Source organism: Halichoerus grypus, chromosome 12, assembly GCF_964656455.1.
Source record: "Halichoerus grypus chromosome 12, mHalGry1.hap1.1, whole genome shotgun sequence".
Taxonomy (NCBI): Eukaryota; Metazoa; Chordata; class Mammalia; order Carnivora; family Phocidae; genus Halichoerus; species Halichoerus grypus.
In genome coordinates this window covers 59,324,457-59,348,837 of record NC_135723.1, presented here as the reverse complement: position 1 = coordinate 59,348,837, position 24,381 = coordinate 59,324,457, and the positions used below count along the sequence as shown (strand labels likewise).

General features: G+C 43.0%; 2 protein-coding genes across 7 annotated transcripts in view; one reads left to right on the top strand and one right to left on the bottom strand.

Moving 5' to 3' along the window:
* Window positions 1–13,087, top strand: part of JAZF1 (JAZF zinc finger 1) — a 324,728-nt gene extending 311,641 nt beyond the window's left edge. For both annotated transcript variants that reach the window (XM_036074494.2, XM_036074495.2), the window contains exons 4-5: window positions 3,515–3,684; window positions 10,737–13,087. In XM_036074494.2, the coding sequence (XP_035930387.1) occupies window positions 3,515–3,684; window positions 10,737–10,913 (347 nt within the window). In that variant the 3' untranslated portion in view covers window positions 10,914–13,087. The remainder of the gene's footprint in view (window positions 1–3,514; window positions 3,685–10,736) is intronic.
* Window positions 13,088–13,827: 740 nt separating this feature from the next.
* TAX1BP1 (Tax1 binding protein 1) overlaps window positions 13,828–24,381 on the bottom strand; it is a 92,248-nt gene continuing 81,694 nt past the window's right edge. For 4 of the 5 annotated variants that reach the window (XM_078059398.1, XM_078059400.1, XM_078059399.1 and 1 more), the window contains 2 exons: window positions 15,666–15,748; window positions 13,828–14,901 (listed from right to left, as the gene is read on the bottom strand). In XM_078059398.1, the coding sequence (XP_077915524.1) occupies window positions 14,700–14,901; window positions 15,666–15,748 (285 nt within the window). In that variant the 3' untranslated portion in view covers window positions 13,828–14,699. The remainder of the gene's footprint in view (window positions 14,902–15,665; window positions 15,749–24,381) is intronic. The other variant, XM_078059402.1, reaches the window with a different exon arrangement.

Genomic DNA, 24,381 nt, shown 5'->3' with positions numbered 1-24,381 from the left:
AGGACTGGCCCGATGTTTTTTTTTTAAAGATTTTATTTATTTATTTATTTGACAGAGAGAGACAGCGAGAGAGGGAACACAAGCAGGGGGAGTGGGAGAGGGAGAAGCAGGGTTCCCGCGGAGAAGGGAGCCCGATGTGGGGCTCGATCCCAGGATCCCGGGATCATGACCTGAGCTGAAGGCAGATGCTTAACGACTGAGCCACCCAGGCGCCCCGGCCCAGATGTTTTTGTAACTGCAGACATAACTTTAGTTTCGGGTAGCTCTTCCTAGAGCTCCACGATGTTTGAAAGCCGACGAGGAGCGGTTGTCGGCAGATGTTGTCTACAGGCCCCCCCGGGCCAGTTTTGCAGATGTGAGCACCACGCGGCTGCCGTTGCGTTCGGAGAACAGCGCGGCCCGTCTCCACCTGCAGCGGGCTCTCTGGCCGCGGAGTGAAAGGCAGCGGCTGAGGGGCAGGCCTGGCCTCACACCTCCTCCCGGCTCTGTGTGATGACAGGCTGGCGTGGGGGGTACGGTTAAGATGAGCAGTGGAGCCCCTCCACACACTCTTCTGCTTGAAGAAAGTGAGTCCCCCCAAGAGCAAGGGAACAGTGGGTGAAAAAAGGAAACTGCTCTTGTGACCTTTTACTCGTTTATGTACCAGATACTCCTTTAATGCTTCCCAGCCAGGCATTGTTCTCAGTGTATTGCTTTAAAAATAGGAACTCATTTATTCTTCACCACGATCTTAAGAGCTGGTTAGTAGTATTGGCTCATTTCACAGATGAGTCTAAAGACCAGAGAGGTGGCATCATTTGCCTGGGGTCACACAGCTGGTCAGTGGCAGAGTAGGGCCACACTGCACCTGTCTTGATACAAAGTCCCACTTGTATTTCTTCTAGTGAAGATTCTCATATCTTTCAGAATTATGTTTTTGTTTCGTTTCACAAGAGGCCTTTCTAAAAAATATTATATGTAATATGTACATGTAATGTTATTATAAAAATGGTGTTACGCTGTTTTCCATTTTTTGAGCACTTACTGTGGGCAGGTCCTCCTGTGCCAGATGTTCTCTAGACGTGAATTCTATCCTTAAGCTGCAAGGAAGAGATTTGTGCCCATTTCATAGAAGGGAAAGTGGATGACAGGAGCTGGTCACGCAGCAGACATGCCCAGCCAAGATGGGAACCCAGGTCTGCACACAGCTCTTCGCTATAAGACAATTAAGTATAAACAGGTCCTTCTTGACCCCCCACCAGGGAGATGGTTAGTTTCACAAAGCACCCAGAGGACCCTGTAGCATAGCAGTGCCTGGAGGGGGTGGCCCAGTTAGCCGGGGGAAGTGCCGTGTTCTGCCCGGCGTCCCCGCGCTGGTGATCACTCCCACAGGCGGCCCCCACCTGCCCCACTGGGGGCTGGATGCCGCGTGGTTTCCAGGTGACTGTCCACAGCATCAAGCCCTCAGGATCTGGCTCCTTTTGATCCAGTGGAGTTTTGAAGTTTTATCTTCTGGGCTTCATTAAGCCCTCCCGTGGTCTGAGGCTCCCCCGCCCCCCAGGTGTAAATGTTGCGTGGTTCCTGGTATTCAGGTTCACAAATTAGCCCAATTAGATGGGTAAATTAGTCATTCTACTTTCTGAAGTCCGGCTGGAGGAGCTTTGTGAAATACCATTTATAGTTTTCTAACAAGCAATTTAAAGGACACCAGCATGTGGCATTTGTTTAAGAGTAAAATGTCCTAAACAATGCCCTACTTAAAAACAGATCGTGAAATTTGCTCACAGACTTAGAAACGTGGCCGAGCACACCCCTGCGCCGTCTCATACAAGCCTTTCCAAACGGGGTCTCTTCCTTCTCTTCTTTCGGGAGGCTACAGCCGAACGCGGCAGAGTTACTGAAACCCACATTTAATTTCCAAAACCTCCTTTTGCCAAATTGTTTTTTTCTGCACCACCCAAGAGTTTCTAAACAGGCTTCAAAACAGACCGCTCTGAATTCCATCTGAGTGGTAGACGGTGAAGACCCAGCAACTCAAAGGAGGCTGCAGGGGCCGGCCTCGGGTTGCCACTGCCATTGGTGGCTGGGAAGCAAGACGGGGAGAGCAGTGTCCCCAAAGGGCCAGTAGAAAATGCCTTGAACCTCTCTGGACTCGGTTTCCTTGTGTTCAGGGAAGTGACAGTCTCCCCCCCCTCCCCCCCCCAATCTCACAGGGCCACTGGCCAATTCAGTGAGACAATGCATCGAATGTGCCCGAAACACAAGAGGCAGTCAGTCCACTTGAGGTCCCTTCCTTCCTTCTTGGGTCCTTTTAAGTGTTCGCTTCAGAGGCCGGCGTCCTTGTGCCTGGCTCAGTTGGCTCTTCAAACAATCTTATTAATGCCTATTAAAATGAAACCCAATAAAAATGCCAATATTTGGTGTTGAAATAATTGATGTAGCAGAGACAGACCACGGAGCACCCAGGCAGGCCCCTGGTGCCGTTTAGCCTCACACCTGGGGGATGAATTTCACAACTGTAATTGCTACCATATAATTCTTATTAATGTTGTGCTATAATTCCTATTTATTCCACGGGGCTTGTAAATGCATTAAGACTTGTCAACATATTATTTTACACTGTTTATGATCTGTAGAATTATGTCCTTCAGGGTTGCATTGTGCAAAAGCTCAAAATAAATGGCTTTGGGCCTCATTAAAAAAGAGCAAAAAGCGGCTGCTTGTTGAAGTGGCTCTCCATCCCCACCGTCCTGAACAGAAGTCCGTGAAGTAGATTTTTAACTCCATTCTGAGCAGAGCTCTTAACCTTGGGAATACAAGTGAACTCTCTCCTCCCATCTGAGCTGGGATGGGACAGCCCGCCCTCCCAGGGAATGCTGTATGTGGCCAGAGAGACACGTGTCCTTCCCTGGGGACAGATGTGGTCAGGAATTGTTTGGGCTCCCGTGGTCTTCCATGGGCTGGGACCTTGTATTCTGACCTTGAGTTTGGCTCAGAGCTTCAGGCGTTTCTGTCCCCCTACTCCCTAGCTTGGGGTCACCCCCTTTTAGTTCCAAATTTCCTCATGGTCTTCTTGGCTCAAGCTCTAAAGAAGATTTAATTAATTTCCACCGAAGTGTAGATACCTAATAAGTGTAAAATGTAATCCCGTCCCACAGACTTCTGCATTTACTACGCCGGTAAGCGGGAAACATGGAACGTCAGCCACAGCGTGTGTGTGTGTGTTGGGGCAGGGGTGTCTGTCGTCCTCGGTTGTCCTCGGTGTGGGCCTCACAGCCTCCCCAGCACCTCTGCGTCACAGACTGGCCTGCCACAGAGTCAGTTCAAGCTCTCGCTCAGCTAATTCCCGGCCATGAATGGTTGGGAAACCCTTAATCTGCACGTCTCCGCCCTCACTGGAGTGCCCTCCCCCGGGGCAGGAGGCCCATCTGGTCACTGCCATGCCTCCTATCCTGGGGCTGGCGGGGGAGCAGACTGGAGGGAAGCACAGGCCAGGACGGCTGCTGACTGTCCTTGCCCTTCTCTGGCCCCGCAGGCAGCGAGTACGACGAGGAGGAGGTGGATTACGAGGAGTCGGACAGCGATGAGTCCTGGACCACGGAGAGCGCCATAAGCTCTGAAGCCATCCTCAGCTCCATGTGCATGAACGGAGGGGAGGAGAAGCCTTTTGCCTGCCCGGTTCCTGGATGTAAAAAGAGATACAAGGTAAAAGCAGGACCACCTCCCTTGGCATAACCACATTAACTGCATGGGAACCGGCAGGCCCACGTCGGGGAGCAGCTCCTCACTTCTGGAGAGAGCCTCCCTCCCCTGGGCCGACCGGTGCCTGGTCCTCACGGAGACGCGGGCCTAGGGACAGGCAGGCCCCTGGGTTCTGGGTGTTTGGTGGGGTTGTCCCTTTTGCTGATCCAGGTGGAAGCTATAGGTCAAAAGAAGGGTTTGTTTGGTAGGAGGATCGTGTTTTTGACATTCTTCAAACTCCTGTCCTATCAGAATATCAAGCGTGTCGCCTGTGTATTTGCCACACACCTTCCCAGCAGTCGGCTTATGCAGGTGGCTCACGGAGGACGACCTTGAAGTCTTAAAGGTGGTAGACGGAGGGTTTTTAGCTTTCAGCCCAGGAAGTTCTTGCTCCCTTCCCCGCGACCCCGCCACCGGCATGAAAGATCAGGAGAAAAGGGGGCTTTGATATTTTTCTCACCAAACCGCCCACTTCAGCGCCCTGTCGGTGACAGAGGACACAGAACCCGTGTCTCTGAGAGCCTGACTGGGTGTCACGCACGGCCAGGGACACTAAATTTTCTATTAAGAAAACTCAAAGGGAAAAAGCACAACATTCAAGGCTTGGTCCACAGGGCACCTTAAAAAAGCAAATTTGCACACTTTCTCCTGAGGCGTTTGCAGCTCTTTAAAATCCAACTGGGAGATGGAAATCTAAAAATCAGGAACCTATGTGTGGTACATTTGATGATATGCTAATTTACCCAGAGCTCAGCAGACTGACTTTTTTAAAAAGGCTTAAAAGATGTGCGATAGCATAAGCACTTCTCATACGGCTCTTAAACGTGTCCCTGAACACCAAACAAAACAAAACCACCCCTATTTCAGTATTTTTTGTACCAGCTGCTGATCTAAAAGTGGCCGAGGCTTTGCCTATAGAAAATAGGCGACGATGTTCTCATGGAAAGGCCGGATATGCTCTGTTTAAAGCGAAGATGCCTGGGTGGGGGCGGGAGGATCCCCTCGGCGCTCGGGAGCCGCTCAGGGCAGGACGGACTCAGAGTGGCGCACGTCGGTCTTCTGTGTCAGACTGGTGGAAGGCGTGGAAGGTGGAGAGGGGGAAAGGCCACCAGGTGGTTACCTCAAGAGGCCAGAAAGCAAAGGGATTGCCAGACAGGCTCGTTTTTCCCGAAGGTAGCCCCGGCATTGCAGAGAGTTTTCCTTTTTGTTTGTTTGTTTGTTTCAAAGTGGAGAAAGCTAGACTGAGAGGGTTCTAGTCTCGATTCCTACCTGCTCTCCAGATGCCACGTCTCTCCCCGCGGCTTCACAGAGCCGTTCCTCGGGGCTGGGCCGCTGGCTGCCTTCTCTCAAGCATCCGGACGCTGTTTAAGGGATGTCATGCACATCCACTGTGTTCAGAGAGGGAGCAGATATGACCCAGACTGAGGCTGGCCCAAAAAAGGGGGGTTGAGGTGGGGGGGGAAGCCACAGCCTTTATTCTGGCTGAAGAGCAAAAGGCACTCCCGCCTTCCCACCAGCTTCATTCCTTCCTCACAACCTTTTCCCCCCAGTCACTTGTTTGCTTGTCATTAGTCTTTTGCCATTATTTTTCCTGGGTTTCCAGCAATTTCTCCTGCAGTTGTCTACATCTGGGTTGATGGGGACTTGAGTGCTCTTCTGCCCCGAAGGCCAAAAGAAAATTGAGTGAGGCCTGGGCTGCGGAGGCTGCCTGCTTCAGCACCACCAACTGACAGATGACATGGGCGGCAAGTAGTGGTCCCGATTTCCATGAGGGAAGTGTGAGTTTCCTTTTCTGGGCCAGAATGCCCGGTCATGATACATGGGACAAGGACAAACATGTAACCACTCCTCCTAACCGTCTGCTTGAGGAGCGTGGTCATGTTCCCTAGTGTGACCTTTCTGCCGGGAAGTTACTGGCCACGGGGCAGTGGTGTTCTCTTGTGTAGTTACTGCATCTTATTGACTGCAGGATTGCTGGACTGGGTATTGGTTTGAGGAGGGTCTAATGAGCTGGTGTGCTGTGGGGTCAGGCGGAATCCAGAAGTGCCGCCATGTTGTTTATTCCCAGGGCTCACTTCAGACTTGTCTCATTCCTTGCCCGCTGTTGGCAGAGAGTCTCTAACCACTTAGCCTCTTGGGCACGGACTCTAGATCAGCTCTTCTCACCACTTCTTGGCATTTGCAGAAGCAAAAGATGAGGTATCTAAGTTTCCAGACTTCCTACGGAGTAGGGCAGGAGAAGGGCCCAGCAGGACAGCTGAGTCTCCATGTTGTTTCCCATATTAATCCCTTTGCCTAGGATGCCCCCTTCCCCTCTTCCATCAGTACATCTCATTTGAATTCCCCTCAAGGCAGAGCTCAAATGCCACCTCCTCTGGGAAGCCCTCACCAGTTTCCCAGACTGAGTCCCCACTCACAGACTGAAGTTCTATCCCCTGACCTTTCTACATGCTCCGTTCACATCACTAGAGAGCACTTACTGCCTTATCACCCCAAGGGTCCGTTTAGCTCATAGACCCCTCCTCAGCACCAGGCACAGGTCTTGGGCAAGTAGATACTCTGAAGATAAAGGAACAGAGGCAAAATGCGTGGGGAAGAGGACAGTGTGGGCCCCCCCCAGCTGACCACCAGAACCCCAAAGCAATTGGATGATTCATTCTGTTGGATTTGTCTCAGACACGTTCCAGGGTGAACATCTGATCCCATCCACCTTGGTGCTAGGCCCTTTTTTTTTTCAGACTTCAGACGAGAGAGAGAGAGGACTCCCCAGCTTGTAATTGGGAATGGCTTCAAAAGATGGGTTGAAGTGCTTCCTTTGATAGTTTTTAATATTAGAGTTATTAGAATTAAAGGCATTTTGCTACTTTTAAGAACTAGAAAGCAGAACAAGGTGTCCCCTGGGAAGTTTGTCTGAAAGGGTCCCTGCGCTACCTGGGGAACGCTATGGTTTCAGCACCATGAAGGAAGCTTGGCCTCTGATGTCTAGATACACAGCCAGGCAGGTGTGTTGCTGAAGGTTTTCTGAGAAGGGCACTTCAGCCATTCTCCCCGCTCAGTGGATCGAAACCTCCTTGCCTCTCCTAAGGGTCCCATCAGAAGCCCTGCTGGGGGCATAACTGACAACCTTTCTGGGTTGCAACTTGGCAGTAAATAATCAGAACTTTTAAAAAATATCTGTATTCCTTAGCTCCATAATTGTCTAAGAAATGTATCCCAGGCGCATCACCAGGGATGCAAAACTTGATATACAAGGTATTCATCACATTACTTACAGTCAGCACAAATTTGGGAAATACTAAATTTCTAACAATAGGGAAACGTAATAAAATCCTGCCAACAAAATCCTTCTTTCAAAAAATGTAATGATGAATCCAATCTCGTTTTCTCTCAGGGGAAAATACTGAAAGATGTTAGTGATCATACCTGTTCTTTATGTCCCTTTGTATTTTCTAAATTTCGGCAGTTGCCTACCCTGGACACAGATTGCTTTAATAGAGCGAGTTAAAAAAAAAATGGGATTCCCGCCTGACTCATCCCGCATGTTGAGTCCGGTCCGGAGCGACTCGCTTCTCAGCTCGTGGGCTGCTTGGTGTCACCACGCTGCTGCAAGAGGCTTTACTTGCCATGCTGACATTACCACCCCCGCCCACCCCAGCTTCGGTCTCTTTTTTCTTCCTCATCAAAGCCCTGTGACTCCATCCGCTCCTTTATGTAGAACATCTCCTTATGTAGAACGCCCAGCTTGGCGCCCAGACTTTGTTTCATGATTTGATCTGGAGTGGCATTTTGAGAGGCACCTCTAAACGGTTTGTTGTCCATTGACTGGTTCAGTTCCCTCATTAGGGCCGGTAGTTCCTGATGGTAGAACCTGGCGTGGAAATGAACTGATGCCATCCTTGCCTGGCCCCCGTCAGGCCCTCCCTTGGACCTCCTGCCCAACCCTTTCCTCCACGTGGTAGCCCCGTGTCAGACCACTGTAATTCATAGACATTTTCTCCAGATGGAGTGACCTGTCCCAATCCTTCCCAACTTTTAAGATTTTTCAAAGACCACCAGCTGGTTGTACTAATTACTAAGTACCTAGCACTTCAGGTACATGGAATTCTGGGGGAAATGTGGGTTCTGGAATCAGGCATGCCTGGGTTCCCATCCCAGGTCTCAGGTCTATCATTCCCCTGCTCACTCACCTTCTCGGAGTGTCTGTTTCTCTAAAACATGAGTACTGGTTAAGAAACGAGACATCAAATACTCAGCATGAGAAGCTCTTGTTACTGCCCTTCCTTTCCCCCCTTCCTTTTTCTCCCTTGCCCTTTCGAAGTTAGTTCCCTTCCTCTTTTCAGAAACCAGAGGATTGAAGCATTTGGTTTTCAAGTTGCGTGCCATTATTTATTTTTGTTCATATTTCTGAAAGACCAAACTTCTTTCAGGATCTCTGTAATTATAAATGTCAATGAATCTTTTTAAATCCCAAGTGTTAGAAAGTTCCCATTGCTATATGTGAATGAACAGATGGGGCAGACGGTGAATCGCATTGGAGCTTGTACTAACATTTGTGATAAGGCTGTCCCACTGACACTCGTGAACATTGTAAATCACAGCAACAGAGAGTTAACGTGGGGTTTTTAGGTTCTTTAGCCAACCCTGGAAATGCCACGTGTTTCCACATGTGCAATTGGCTTACTGATTTTTCCAGAGTAATAAAGCAAATGTATGGAGCTAGCTGTGTTTTCCTAACAGTCTCATGGCCAGACACACAATACGGTGTTTACAGTCAAGCTGGGAACAGACCACAGAACCTGCTGAAATCACCTCAACCTTGGGCTTGTCCTTCTGGCAAACACTGGATCTGGTCATGTTGGACTGGCTTCTTGGGGCTTTAGCAATTTCTGGTTTCAAACTTCCCTTCACCTAACTAATTATAGAAAATCAGGCCTGGATGGAGTATTTAAGCTTGTTGGTCAAATGTTTTTATTTTGGGTTCCCCCTATTTTCTGACAAGTGTCTGTGGTACTGGTACACGGGGTAGCTGGATATTTATTGACCCATCATGCAACAAGTTCCCTGTGAAATCAAGGACATGAAATGTTTGAGTCACCTTTCATCTACAGAAAAGGACCCTACTAGGTGCTCAGTGAGTATCTGTTGAGCTAATAAATGGGCTATTAGCAAGCAGACAAATGCAAATTTCTAGTTTTTGTGATCCAGGAGACTTCCTACTATACTGTTACTTAGAAAGCCGATGGTGCTTTTCTAAAACTGTTATTATCTGTCATGGTTCTGTGGGTTGCCGGGCACCAGCCAGGTGGTTCTTGCGTGGGTGTCTCATGCAGTTGCAGTAAGAGGTCAGCTCAGGCTTGACACACTAGTTGGCTTTTACTCAAATCCCTCCGCTTCCGTTGGGACGGCTGGAACGGCAGGAGGCTGGCAGGGGTTATCTTACCCGTCATCTTAATGGGTCTGATTCTGCCACTGTCCCTGCTCTCCCTATAGCCCCCCACAGCACGTTATCCCCAGAATGCCTCTAGAACAAGTGAGGGGTTTCCTTGCCCTGCAGGGAGGGACTGATGAATGGACAGAAACAAAGGTGAAGAAGGCCGAGAGCCAAGTTCAGGGCAGAGGGTATTTGTCCTTGTGCTTTGACTTGGTGGACAACCATCAGTCCAACTCTGAACACAGCCAACTGGAGTTGCCGTTTGGCACCCGTGGGTTCAACTAAGTCAAGTGGGATTCTCTACCAAAGGACTTTTAAAAAGTATTAATGTGCATTATGAATCTCTAAAAGGGAAATGTAAATAGTAATAACCACTCAACACATTTTAATGGCAATTCCCAACTTACTCCAGAACAGTGAACCATGTTCTAACAAATTCACTCACAAATGCTTGTTGAGCATCTACTGTGGGCCAGGCAGTGTGCTAGATCTAGCTCATGAAACAACAGCTGTCCATCCCTGTATGTGGGAGCTCAGTAAGGGCATCTTACGAATAAAGTTCAAGACCACTGTGTTGGAATCCTTCAGGTGGGCTTAGGACTAGGCTCATTGGGACTAAATTCATGTAATACTTTAGGAAACAGCCTACTCTTCCCGGTAATCAATTCTCTACAACTTTGTCTCAAACCCTTTCTTTTCTCTTCCCTTATTCTCAAATCTGGCAATAGCTGACTTGAGAATTGAGACCTATGCCCTAATACCACCTCTGCCATTTATTCTTTAATCTTCCATCAGTTACTCAATACCTATTTTCTCACCATTTAATTGGGATGAACAATAGTAAAGTAAGTCTGTAGGAGTGATTCTAGGCATGGAGTCTTACAGCAAAACCAGTTAGTAGAAAACCAGAAGGCATTTTGATATTTTGTTTCACTTGGGATTTGTACACCACTTTGAAGTTTGGAACTCTTATGTTGCTGAGACTTCCATAACCTGTTTTTAAAGTTTATTGTATGTTTGAAATGCAGTACATAAACGTAAGGCCCAGTCTACCCATAGGTGCTTATTTAACACAACTATGCTAGGGCATGATTTGGGCACATAAGATAGGTTCTTCTCACAGCTGTCTGGAAGCAAAACATGAGCTATGTTTCTATATCAAGGATTTATAGATGTCTTCAATTCTATTGCCTGTGTTTTTTCTTTAAAAAGACAGTTTTTTGGCCACCCTAAGGATATGTTATATAATTGTTTGTTGTTAACACTCTTCCAAGTAGAAAAATCCAGAGGGGAAGCAAAGTTCTAGGCAGAGGAAAGTGCTTCCTTATACAGTCTTAAATATATATTCTGTGTAAAATTTGAGGAAGCCAATACTTTCATTTTCAGAGTAAGGGCATAGTTTGCGACCCAGTCTGCACAGCCCACAATTACATTAGACTGCTTGAAATGGAGTTCTTGCAAAGCCTACTAGGTACACTCCTGCCATCCAGGAGATGTCCAGTTGTAATCCAGACCCACACCAAGGTTCTCCCCCGTCTGACACTTTGATTGCATCTAATAGGTGATCTTTTTGTCTTCTCCACAGAATGTGAATGGCATAAAGTACCACGCTAAGAATGGTCACAGAACACAGATTCGTGTCCGCAAACCATTCAAATGTCGTTGTGGTAAGAGTTACAAGACAGCTCAGGGCCTGCGGCACCATACAATCAATTTCCATCCCCCGGTGTCGGCTGAGATCATCAGGAAGATGCAGCAGTAACATGCTGGTCGTAACTGTGCCAAGAAATCCTCACCAGCAGTTGCTGATTTTGAAAACAGCCACCTTTTTTCAGGGGAAGCATTCAGCAACCCTTTAAAGAATTAAATGCATGCTTTAAATTTTTTCTGTAATTTTGGAATGATGTATCTTTGTAGTTAATGATTTTGTACATTTGCACATGTAATCATCATACCCATTTTCATTACTTTGATATAAGGTGCTAAACAAAAAAAGCTCTAGGTTCTTCAGCACATTTCCCCCAAAACAAAATAAAATCGAGGGCATGTTGCATATTATTTAGTTGTATTGCAGTGATATCAATGGGGGGGAGGAGGGGCTGGCACTGAGATTTTTTTTCCCCCAAGATTGTAATGTGATTGAAGTTTTTCAACACATCAACTCACTATGTTCAAAACCAAAATAATACCTTCATTATCAAACTGGTTACCATGCCTTACATAATGTAGTTAGTTGTGAGTAGAAAGACTTTAGGTAATGGAAATATAAATAAGAATGTTTAACATAATATGCTAAAAATATTTTCATATTTAAATAACATACATAAAAGGTGTGCTTTCTGTGTTTTATATTATCTTGCAAATCCTTTTGCCCCTTAAGCTGAAAATCTTGCCATCTGACTTACCAATCATTTTAGTGTTATAAATGGCATTTTTGTACAGAATAGTCTCTTCAGTTCACTCATTAACACACATTCATTGAGTGCCTGCTGGGTGCAAGGGATTCGGTTTATGCCTGTTGATATTTCTGGACCAAGATACCAGTTTAGTGAAATAATACTTCTCCCTAAAATCTGTTAGAAAACACTCTGAAATACTTAAGTGCAAATTTTGTGTGTGTGAAATTTAGTTCTAGCTTCATCTTTAGGTGAAGTTTTAAAGCACTTTGTAGTTCTCTATTGCCAACAGATTTAATGTTTTATGTGTTGCCAATTCTTGCAACCACTGCCCTAACAAACCTGTGGGTTGCAAATAATTAAAATTCCAAGCACGTTTCAAAGAGAACATTTTTCTTAAGACCCTTTACTGCCTCTTCTTCATGCTCATTGTTTTTAGACTTTTTTTAAAGGCACTTTTTCCATCACATTGTAGAGGTCTGTATTCCCACTGGAAATGTCTGTTTAGCTTTATAAAACATTTTGCTGAAATACGAAATTGAGCCTTATTGACAATTAAGTGCTTCTTGCAGCAGGTGGTCAAAGAGAGTGACCTACGTCTGGACCATTCCTGAAGTTTTTCTCACCAACAATACCATCATGCCTTGAGTGTTCTTTTCTCCCAAGTGCTATTCCTTAAACATGCAAGAGTTTACCAACTGCCTCATTATGCAATAAAAATTGCTCTGAGATGATGGCTAACTAACTGCCCACAAAACTGGTGAAAAGCAAGCTCAAATTGCTTATAACTTTCTTCCCATGTTCCCATTTCATGAAAGTCTTACAGGTGGGAAGCAGGTGTCCCTCAATTTTTCAGACAGTTCGAAAGGATGACAGTTCTGCTGGCCAGATGGGTAAGCTTCTATATTCTTAAGTTGTGAATCCCTCATAATGAGGGATTTTTAAGTATTTATAAAGACACTGCCCTCTAAAAATTTCCTCAGATCTATGAAGAGTGGTCTTGGTCCTGAATATACAGTGTTACATGTTTAAAAGGGTGATCAGACATGAGAAGCAACTAGTTGGTGCATAAGAAGGCCCTACTTGGATATTTCATATCTACCTACAATTGACCAAAATTTTTTAGGCCAGCAATTATTATTTAGCTTCGCTCCTTCTAGCGCAAGAAACTGTAGGCTGGATCAGTAGTTCAACAGCTAAACAGCCATAAAATAGTCATTGTGCATGTTAAATTTCTTTCAACTATAAAACAAATTCAATTTCTATTTGCTTATTCATTGTGACAGTATTACTAAACAGGTAAGGATGGGAATATTTTGTTATACCGTGTATAGTGAATGTATTGTACTGTGTCTGTGAAAACTGTGCTTTAAATTATATTTTCGTATGTTTTGTTGGGGACAGAGCACATTAAGTTTGAAAGCAACAGAGGTTTGTTTTAGAACTGAAGGCAACTTAATCAAAATTGCTGTCAAGAAAAGCTGCTTATAAATGTAAATGAAATCACATTTAAAATAAACTGCCTCTGACCCAAAATAAACATGGCTCTTTATTTTTATTAGTGTCCATTACCACTCTAATATTGGAAGGATACTTTTAAGGCTGGCATGCTCCGTAATTAACTGATGCAACACGAAAATGCTACCACTGACCATATTTTACCTGCATCTCCAAGGGAGGGAAGACGTGGAGTCTTCAGTACTACTGCCTTCCAGCCTGCCATGTCTTGTTTTGCTCTACACTCAAAATTATTTTTAAAGGATTCCAGCAATACAAATTCTGCTTTCAGAAACAAACACAAGCGACATGATGTGTATGCAGTTCACACACACAGCACACTGAAATGCCACCACACTGAATATCAGGTTAATATCCTAGCTAATTTGCTTTTATTTATTTAAGATTTAATTTATTTGAGAGAGAGAGAAAGAGAGAGAGCACATGAGAGGGGGGAGGGTCAGAGGGAGAAGCAGACTCCCTGCCAAGCAGGGAGCCCGATGCGGGACTCGATCCAGGGACTCCAGGATCATGACCTGAGCCGAAGGCAGTCGCTTAACCAACTGAGCCACCCAGGCGCCCCGCTAATTTGCGTTTAAGAAAAACTTAAATATTGTGATAACTACAAAAGAAGCAAAATCGATGTCAGTAAATTCTTATTAACATTCATATTTTAAGAGAAATACCGTTCAGAAATTTGTTTAAAGGCCCAGACCAAGGGAAAAAAAGTTTAGACTTAATGAAAAGCTATCACAAATAAATTCGACAATGAAATTACACATCTCCAAAAATGTGTCCTCTTTAATGAGAATAGAGACATAATGAACACATTGATTTGCGTTTATAACATCACATTTTTAATCAAGAAAATGTGAAAAAGATATGGATACATTTTCTGTGATTTTATGCCACAAACACCACTGTTCAGTAGATCATTTAATATCAAACAACTGCACTAACCTATCTTGTTCCATTCTCCCATTAGATAGAAACACAACTTCAAGATGGCTTAAAAATAATTGTTTAGGTCATTCTAAAATGTTTTAGTCATAAAATTAGCAAAATATGCCTTCTATTCCTAAAGCAAACATTTCAAATATAAAATGTATTTGCTCTACTGCAAGCACGTGAACTCATTCTACATGCAGTTCCATTCTAAAGAAGGTTGAAAAACCATCCTTTCGTGAGCTAAATTATGGAAGTTTCTGTATTCAAAGAATTACTTTGCAAGACTATAATGATAAATTACTTTTATTACATAATATTTAGTAGTCATGCTCAATCAACAAGGTCAACAGAAACTTGTAAATATGCTAAATGACACACTACATATATTTTCATTGTGGTAACATTAAATTAATCCATTGCCTTTATTCATATAGCTTTGCAAACTGGGGAATAAATAAAGATACAAACATATGAACTTTTCTTAAGCTGGTAAGATTAACAGGGGTTACCATTTTATTTACTGATAAGCTAAGCTAAAGACGGACTCTGACCCTGGTAACACAAACTCAAAAGTAGCGCTTGTTCAAAAAAGTGTGGTAGAGGGTGCACGGAAATGATACCTTGTGGTCTCCATAGTGGTCTATTTGAAGTGATTGTTTTTTTTTTTTAATTGCTGAACTGTGTTACTAACTCAGAATAAAAAGTAACTAGTCAAAATTTAAAACATTCTGATCAAAATGGGTCTGCACATGCCTTTCAAAGCCCTGCTGGTCATAGTCAGGAGGGAATTGCTCGCTGCACATTGGGCACACCTTCCAGTGACTTTCAACATGTTCTTCAAATTTGCTCTGATCATAGTTGGGAGGGAACATTAATTCACAGAGGGGACACTTCTTGTGAACATCAAAGCTTAAAGAAATAGGAAAATGAAAGAATTATGTATTTCTAATAGCAATAATCTTCAGGATATGACAATGTTATATTTATCTAGTCAAGCTAATATTCACCCTAAATGACTTACCTTGAAGTTTTCAGTTATTTCAGAAATCTTTCTGCTTCTAAAATACTTGCTACTGACAATTGTGTAAACCACTGATAAAGCCTCTAAATTGAGTTTCACAATTTGACAAAAACATTTTTGTTAAAATCAAGCATATTATGTAAAATGAAGCTTATTAACAAGAATTTCTCAATTTTTAATTAACAGAAAATGCCTTCTGTAAAACTATAAAGATTAATAGAACTTGTAATTTCCCAACAGTATATTCATTCAAACCTTACGAGTATTTATTAGCACTGGTTCTCAAAGTACTACATGCATCAGAATCACTGGAAGGCATGTTAAAACACATACTGCTGGGATGCCTGGGTGGCCTTTAGCTCAGGTCATGATCTCAGGGTCCTGGGATAAAACCCCCAAAGCTGAGCTCCCTGCTCAGCAGGGAGTCTGCTTCTCCCTCTCCCTCTGCCCCTCCCCCCTGCTCATGCTCTGTCTCTTAAAATCTTTAAAAAAAAAACACACACGTATTGCTGGGACCCACACCAAGAGTTTCAGGTTCAGGAGGTCTGGGTACAGCCTGATCATGTGCATTTCTAACAAGTTTCCAGGGACCATACTTTGAGAACCACTCATCTACATAACCCAAATTCTACACAGGAAAAAGAAAAATTACCTGGAATCAAAGCAAAAGCCTGCTCCATGCCCACGTAAGTGCTGACTTGGAGCATCAGGAGCAGTGGGCACATTCTCCTCTTCCTAGGCAAAAAATAATTTTGCAACTTTTGAGCAAAGTGAAACTGAATGTAAATTCCTTAATTCAAGCATAGTATAAAGGAATTAAGATTACCCTTTCTAAAATCCTACTTGTTACCACATTTTCACATAAAGGTTTAAAAGTCAGTTTTTACAGAGCATTTCACTATGAACTAAGTCTTACCTTCTTGAAATAAAAAGCAGTGCTTAGTGGAACAGAGAATACAGCACACCTGTATGTGTGAATGTGTGAATGACAAACCCTGTTGTGAATATCTAACAGACTGTCAAGTAAGATTCCTAAAAATCTATAAATCTGAAAGAAAACATTGGTTTGGATTTCCATGTCGACACATCCCTGTGGTCTTTGTTGTTGTTGTTAAGTAGGCTCCGCATCCAGTGTGGAGCCCAACGTGGGGCTTGACTCACGACCTTGAAATCAAGACCTGGGCTAAGATCAAGAGCCAGGCATTTAACCCACTGAGCCACCCAGGCACCTGCCCCGCTGTGGTTGCTTTTTAGAGATCTGTATGTTCTCTATCAACAACCAAGTACAGAGGCTCTCACTTCACATCAAAAGCAGTCACATCTCCCAAATGCCCATTTGCTCTCTTTCTGAGCAGCTCTGTTAGCCACTCTCATGTTATGAACAGTCTGTAAATAGGTACAGCAGGCACTGATGAACGTCCTTACATTGCTGGGTAGTTATGCTCATTCCGGAGCTGCTATTAATGGGCTAAGTAGTCAAGTCTGTCATGGTAAGAGGTACCAAGAAAATGTATGTGGTGTGAAATTTGAAGGAAACAAAAGACAAACTGACTTATCTTGTTGGTGGGGTAGGTAGGGGAGGATACTTGGTTATTATTTTGATGATTATCCCTTCCTGAAAGGTCCAAGAAAGGGTAAGGGGCTCTTTTTTATTTTATATTCATCACATGAGAAAATATTTTTGCTTATATATGATTCCCTGCTAAATAACCCAGTATGTACGTATTTTTTCAGTGTGGTAACATTAAAATAATCCGTTTCCTTCATTCATACAGTTTTGCAGACTGCGAAATAGATACAAAACAGAAAAAACAACTTTTAATCTTTAGTAAGATTAAAAGAGGTTTACAATTGTTTTTATTGATAAGCTGAAGACTGACTCTGACCCTGGTAACACCAAACTCAAAGTAGCTCTTGGTCAGAAAAGGGTGGTAGAGGGGCGCCTGGGTAGCTCAGTTGTAAAGCATCTGCCTCCAGCTCAGGTCATGATCTCAGGGTCATGGGATCGAGACCCGTGTCTGGGCTCCCTCCCTGTTTCCCTCTCCCTCTCCCACTCGCCCTGCTTTTATTCCCTCTCTAGCTGTCTCTCTGTCAAATAAATAAAATCTTTAAAAAAGGAAAAAGAAAAAAAAATTGTGGTAGAAGGTACATGGACGGGATACCTTGTGGTTTCCATCGTGGCCTATTTGAGGTGATTTTTTCTTTAACTGCTAAACTGTATTACTAACAATAAAAAGCAGTCAAAATTTAAAACATTCTGATCACGAGTCTGTACATGCCTTTCAAACCCATGTGGTCACAAGTCGAGGGAACTGCTTGCTGCACAAAAACAAGATAAATAAAACCAGCCTAATGAAGGATTGAGAAATTGGGGAATAGAAGACTTTATTTTTTTTTTTAAAGATTTTATTTATTTATTTGAGAGAGAGAATGAGAGAGAGAGAGCACATGAGAGGGGGGAGAGTCAGAGGGAGAAGCAGACTCCCCGCTGAGCAGGGAGCCCGATGCGGGACTCGATCCTGGGACCCCAGGATCATGACCTGAGCCGAAGGCAGTCGCCCAACCAACTGAGCCACCCAGGCACCCATAGAAGACTTTATATACTTTAAGAATTAAGTCTACAAGTAACTAAAATTCAGACAGGTTTTAAATCTGGAGGTACAAAGACGTAAGATGATATAGCTGAATCAGCTAAACCTAGTATGTATGACAATAAATTTTTGACTGTGTGCCACAGTGGTTCTAGCTGCCAGATTCGGGCCTTCCAGCAGTAATACTTGAAACAATGATTTGCTTAAAGAACTACATATAAAATAATGACAATGAATACAATTTCCCCATTTATCTTTGAAAAAAGAGGCAAACTTTAAAATTTTGAAATGCTATCGAAGAGAATAATGGAAAAGAAAGGGAAGGTCTTGATGCTTAACTATCAAAATTCTTGATGATGGATACTTGTAATAAAATGCCACTTTCCAAGGACCAAAAATATAGCCTACACCAATTTACTGCTTTCATGAATCAGCTAACAATAGAGTTTGCTGCTCAAGTGCTAGACTTAAACCAACCTATCTGACAGTTAACCATGGGGGGGGCGCGCAGGGGAAGCAATTTTTTTTTTTTTTACCTTTACACTTTCTAAGCCATATATAATTTGGTAATGATAACCCCATTAATTCGTACCTTCTACCACCTATTACCTAATAAAAGGGGAGAGAGACTCAACAGAATTCTAGATGTTATAATGAGACATAAGTGCTCATGAAGTAAGAAATCACCTACTCAGTTCAAAACCAGAAAGTGTGTCGTTAAGTTCTCTGAGTAGCCAATTCGTATAAAGTCTGGTGATCCTGACACGCGAAATGACCAAATTTTCATTCATGAATACATTTATTCTATTTTACTCATCAAGCTTGATTAATTAATTTCCAAAATCATACTGGATTAAATATAACAAATTAGATTGGAAGTGAGGTTACACAGGCAGGCCCACTGTCAGCAACAAAAAATGGCTACTAGTAAAAAAGAAAAGTGGACAAGAACTCAAAACATCCAGTAATATTTCAGCACTGGATCACACAGCTTCACTAACAAAACATGAAGCCACTGTTTAATGTTGATTTTTGAATTAATAAACTAGAACAATCAAGGCTGTATAAGGTATTCTTTAAGAAGGCAGAGAATCATGTATTCTACCTGAGAAAGAGTTCTGCCCCAAACTGCTAAAATAATTACATTTTTGTACTGGAAACAGTCAATGCAAAAATATTTTTGAATAGGTTTTAAAGTACCTAGTCTGTTAGCTAAGCTGCCAAAATAATACCAAACTGAAATATATTTATGAACAATCCCAAATATCTTAAGAAAACATTTTTAACAGCATTTTAACCTCCACAAAGATCTAAACCACCTTACATTGTTCATCTACTTTGAGACCCATCAGCACAATACTATTTCTACTACAAAACAAAGGAAACAATCTATAGTAATCTACTGAAGCTCTATATGAAACTCAAAAACTTCTTATGAGATGCCCAACTCAAAATCTATTCTATAAAAATTCTTGGGGCACCTGGCTGGTTCAACCGACAAGAGCATGCAACTCTTGATCTCAGGTATTATGAGCTCAAGCCCCACAATGGGGTGTAGAGATTACTAAAAAATAAACTTAAAAAGTAACCAAGAGGGCGCCTGGGTGGCTCAGTTGGTTAAGCGACTGCCTTCGGCTCAGGTCATGATCCCGGAGTCCCGGGATCGAGTCCCATATCGGGCTCCCTGCTCGGCGGGGAGTCTGCTTCTCCCTCTAACCCTACCCCCTCTTGCGCTCTCTCACTCTCTCTCAAATAAATAAATAAAATCTTTAAAAAAAAAAAAAAAAAAAGTAACCAAGAAAATATTTTTTAAAAAAGAATTACTGTTTTCTTCTCAAAGTATATAACCAACTTAAACATCTGGAATAGCATTAAGATGGGTTAATCTCTTGGACAATAAAAGAAATTTATAAGGTTAATCATACTAAATTCAAAATAAGGTTTTCAGGGGCACCTGGGTGGCTCAGTTGGTTAAACAACACAACTTGATTTCGGCTCAGGTCGTGATCTCAGGGTCGTGGGATTAAGCCCCATGTCGGACTCCGAGCTCAGCACAAAGTCTGCTCCAGATTCTCTCTCTCTTCCTCTGCCTCTGCCCTCCCCCCACCCTCCCCTTCCCCGTGCACACTGTCTTGCTCTCTCTCAAATAAAATCTTCAAAATAAGGTTTTCATACTAAATTAAGGTCACTAAAATCATACTAAATAGAGTTAATCATACTAAATTCAAAATACACTCGTGATTGTAAAAATATAATTACCATATGATACAGCAATTCATTTCCGGATATACGTGCAAAAGAATTTAAAGCAGGAACTCAGATATACTTGTACACCTATGGTCATAGCAGCATTAGTCACAACAGCCAAAAAATGGAAACAACTCAAATGTCTTATTAATGGGTGAATGAACAAAATGTGCTATATACAATGGAATATTATTTAGCCTTAAAAAAGAAATTCTGACGTTACAAAAATGGATAAATCTTGAGGACATTATACTAGGTGAAAAAAGCCAGTCATAAAAAAATAAATGCTATAGGATTCTACTTATATGAGGAACCAACAGTAGTCAAATCCATAGAGACAAAGTAGAATGATGGTTGCCACAGGCTGGAAAGAGTTGAGAAGAATTCTGGAGATTGGTTGCACAACAATGTAAATGTACTCAGCACTACAAAAATGGTTAAGATGGTAAATTTTTTGTTACACGTATTCTGTAACTATTAAAAAATGGAATCATGATCAAACTAGCAATATACACTCAGGAGCTAATGACTAAGTTACACCACTTCAATCATTAGGATCTAGACAACAGGACTATACAATCAGCATATATCAGACTGTGCTTTAATTCTGCCTTTGCTTAAGAATTATTAATGGGAATATTTAGATATCATTCAGGAGTTAATAATGTCAAGGAAGAAAGGTCCACCACTTAGTAAACCTTACCAAGTTGATAAAATTACTTTAGTTCAATAGCTTACAAAACATTTACTAAGGCCAAAGTTAATGCGTAAGAGAAAAGAGAACAACAATGACTGCTGAAGTTTTACAGAAAACTATAGAATATTTTTTATCCCTGAAAACTTTGCATTATTATATTAGTCAACATTCTTCTTTTTATGAGATGTTACTATTTAAGTTCTGCCAAACATCCATTTCTAGCAATAGAGCATGTCACTGAAAGAGTGTCATTAAACTCTAACTATATATTCAAAAAAGAGAAAGCAGACTTCCAAGGAAGATGATAGGAGGACCCTATGTTCACTTTGCCCCAGGCTAATAACATGTCAGGGCAAATAACCCAAAAAACAACCTGAAGACTCGCAGAACAAACTCCAAAACAAAATGTTGAGAAAGGCCACACAGAAGAAGGTAGGAAGAGCAGAGATGAGGTGGGGAGCTAAACCCTGCAGGTCTGGCTACCAGAGGGAGCCACAGGGGCAGAGACGTATAAGAACAACTATCAACACCAGGAGCCTACAAGGAGAAGATGAATCCCCATAGCATTTGGCTTTGAATATTAGGTGGGCCAAATTTCATGAGTTCTTAAAACCAGCGGGGACTTAAATCCTCTGGGACTTTAAAAATCAGCAGGCTCAATCTGAGAAAGCCCAGAGGGCAATAGGAAACTGAGCCCCTGTCCTTAATGAGACAGCACAGCAAACATCCCACAGAGATCAACTTGAAGCAGCAGCCTGAAAAGTGCTTGGGGCATATAGGAGGGAGAGTTAGTTACTAATCTCAGAGTTCACTAAGGAACTTCTCTAGGAACAAAGGATCTAGCAGGTGCCATTTCTCACTCCCACCAACCCCCCACCCCCAGCATAATCACATGGCCACCTGTGGAAACCAGCAGGGCATCAGCACTCACTGACTTGCTTACACCATGCCCCACCCCCTCCAGCCAGGCCTGCCTGAGTTCCAGGGCTGTGGGTCCCCTCCCTAAGACAACCTGTGCAAACCTTGCCAACACTGTCTCACCCAGGCTCCAGTGGAGGACACAGACATACTGTTAAAACTGCACCACCCCCACCCAGACACGCTTTGCACTTCAGCCCCAGCCGGCCCAGTCTCCAGACCAGCTACACCTCCTCTGTGGAAGAGGACCAGCACACACAATTTGCACCCCTGCCTGCCTGCACTTTGGGGAGCAGCCACGGCCAGCCCTGGCCTAGCGGTGGCTGCTCACCCGCTGTGGATGAGGACCAGCACCAACTTGTTAAAGAGCCCACTACTTTCAGAACAAGAGACAGAACTGACTTTTCTAACACAAAGAAACAGAGTTAGGAGATAGAGGAATATGTCCCAAATGAAAGAAGAGGACAAAAATCACAAGAGGGGACCTAAGTGAAGCAGGACGAAGTAATATGCCTGATAGAGAATCTAAAGTAATGATCATCAAGATACTCACTGGACCTCAGAAAAGAGTAGAAAAACATCAGTAAGACTCTTAACATAGAGATTAAAAAAAAAAAAGAAAAAAGAATCCATCAGAGATGAACAACACAATCATGAAATTAAAAATACATGTGATAGGGACGCCTGGGTGGCTCAGTCGGTTAAGAGTCTGCCTTCAGCTCAGGTCATGATCCCAGGGTCCTGGGATCGAGGCCCACATCAGGCTCCCTGCTCGGCGGGGAGCCTGCTTCTCCCTCTCCCTCTGCCTGCTGCTCCCTCTGCTTGTGCTCTGTCAAATAAAATCTTAAAAAAAAAAAAAAAAAAAAAACATGTGATAGAATAAATAGGGTGAGGGAAGCAGAGGTACTCAGAAGACTGAGTAATGGAAAATAATCAAGCTGAGCAAGTGGAAAAGAAAATTACAGAAAATGAGAACAGACTTAGGGACACATGACTCCATCAAGCATTAATAACACTCACATTATAAGGATCCCAGAAAAAGAAACGAGAAAAGGGGCAAAAAATTTATCTGAAGAAATAATAGCTGAAAACTTCCCTAACCTGGAGAAGGAACAGATATCCAGATCCAGAAGGCAGAGCTCCCAACAAAATCAACCAAAGGGGTCCAGACCAAGACACATAATAATTATCACTACTTTATGCCATTTTAAAGAAAAAAAAAATTTTTTTTTTTAAGATTTTATTTATTTATTTGACAGAGAGACAGCGACAAAGGGAACACAAGCAGGGGGAGTGGGAGAGAGAGAAGCAGGCTTCCCGTGGAGCAGGGAGCCCGATGCGGGGCTCAATCCCAGAACCCTGGGATCATTACCTGAGCCAAAGGCAGACGCTTAACAACTGAGCCACCTAGGCGCCCCAAGAAAAACTTTTTAAAGCAGCAAAAGGAGACAGTTACATACAAGGGAAACCCCAGAAGGCTGTTAGTGGATTTTTCAGCAGAAACTTTTAAGGCCAGATGGGAGTGGCATGATATATTCCAAGTGCTGAAAGAGAAATATCTGCAGCCAAGAATTCTATCCAGCAAGGCTTTCAGAATAGGAGACTGTTTCCAGACAAACAAAAACTAAAGGAGTTCATGACACTAAACCAGCCATACAAGAAATATTAAAGGGGACTCTGAGTGGAAAAGAAAGACCGTAAGTGCAATATGAAAAGTAGAAAACACAAAAGCAGTAAGAACAAGCTTATCGGGGCGCCTGGGTGGCTCAGTTGTTAAGCATCTGCCTTCGGCTCAGGTCATGATCCCAGGGTCCTGGGATCGAGCCCCACATCGGGCTCCCTGCTCAGTGGGAAGCCTGCTTCTCCCTCTCCCACTCCCCCTGCTTGTGTTCCCTCTCTCACTGTCAAATAAACAAAATCTTAAAAAAAAAAAAAAGAACAAGCTTATCTGTAAAAATCAGTCAAGGCATTCACAAAATAAAAGAATACAAAACATGACACCATATACCAAGAATGTGGGTGGGGGAAAGGAGTAAAGAATGGGTTCAAATTTAACCATCAATTTCATATAGACTGCAATATGCAGAAGATGTTACATACAAACCTAATGGTAACCACAAAGCAAAAATCAGTAATAGATATGCAAAGAATAAAGAAAAAGGAATCCAAGTATATCACTAAAGCCAGCAAACCATTAAAGAGAGCAAGGGAAGAAAGGATCAGAGAAAAAAAACTACAAGAACCACCACAAAACAAGTAACAAAATGGCAACAGATACATATCTATCATTAATTTGAATGTAAGTGGACTAAACATTCCAATCAAAAGACATGGGGTGACAGAGTGGATTAAAAAACAAGACCCATCTATATGCTGTCTACAAGAGACTCACTTTTGACCTAAAGACACCTGCAGATTGAAAGTGAAGGGATGGAGAAACATTTATCATGCAAATGGATGTAAAAACGAAAGGTGGGGTAGCAATATTTATATTAGACAAAATAGACTTTAAAACAAAGACTAGGGGCACCTGGGTGGCTCAGTTGTTAAGCATCTGCCTTCGGCTCAGGTCATGATCCCAGGGTTCTGGGATCGAGCCCTACATCGGGCTCCCTGCTCTGCAGGAAGCCTGCTTCTCCCTCTCCCACTCCCCCTGCTTGTGTTCCTTCTCTCGCTGTCTCTCGCTCTGTCAAATAAATAAAACCTAAAAAAAAAAAAAAACAACAACCAAAGACTATACGGTTAAGCATCTGCCTTCGGCTCAGGTCATGATTTCAGGGTCCTGGATAGAGGCCTGCGTCAGGCTCCCTGCTCAGCAGGGAGTCTGCTTCTCCCTCTTCCTCTGCCCCTCCCCTGCACTTGTGCTCTCTCAAATAAATAAAATCTTTAAAAAAAAAAAAAAAAAAAAAAAAAAG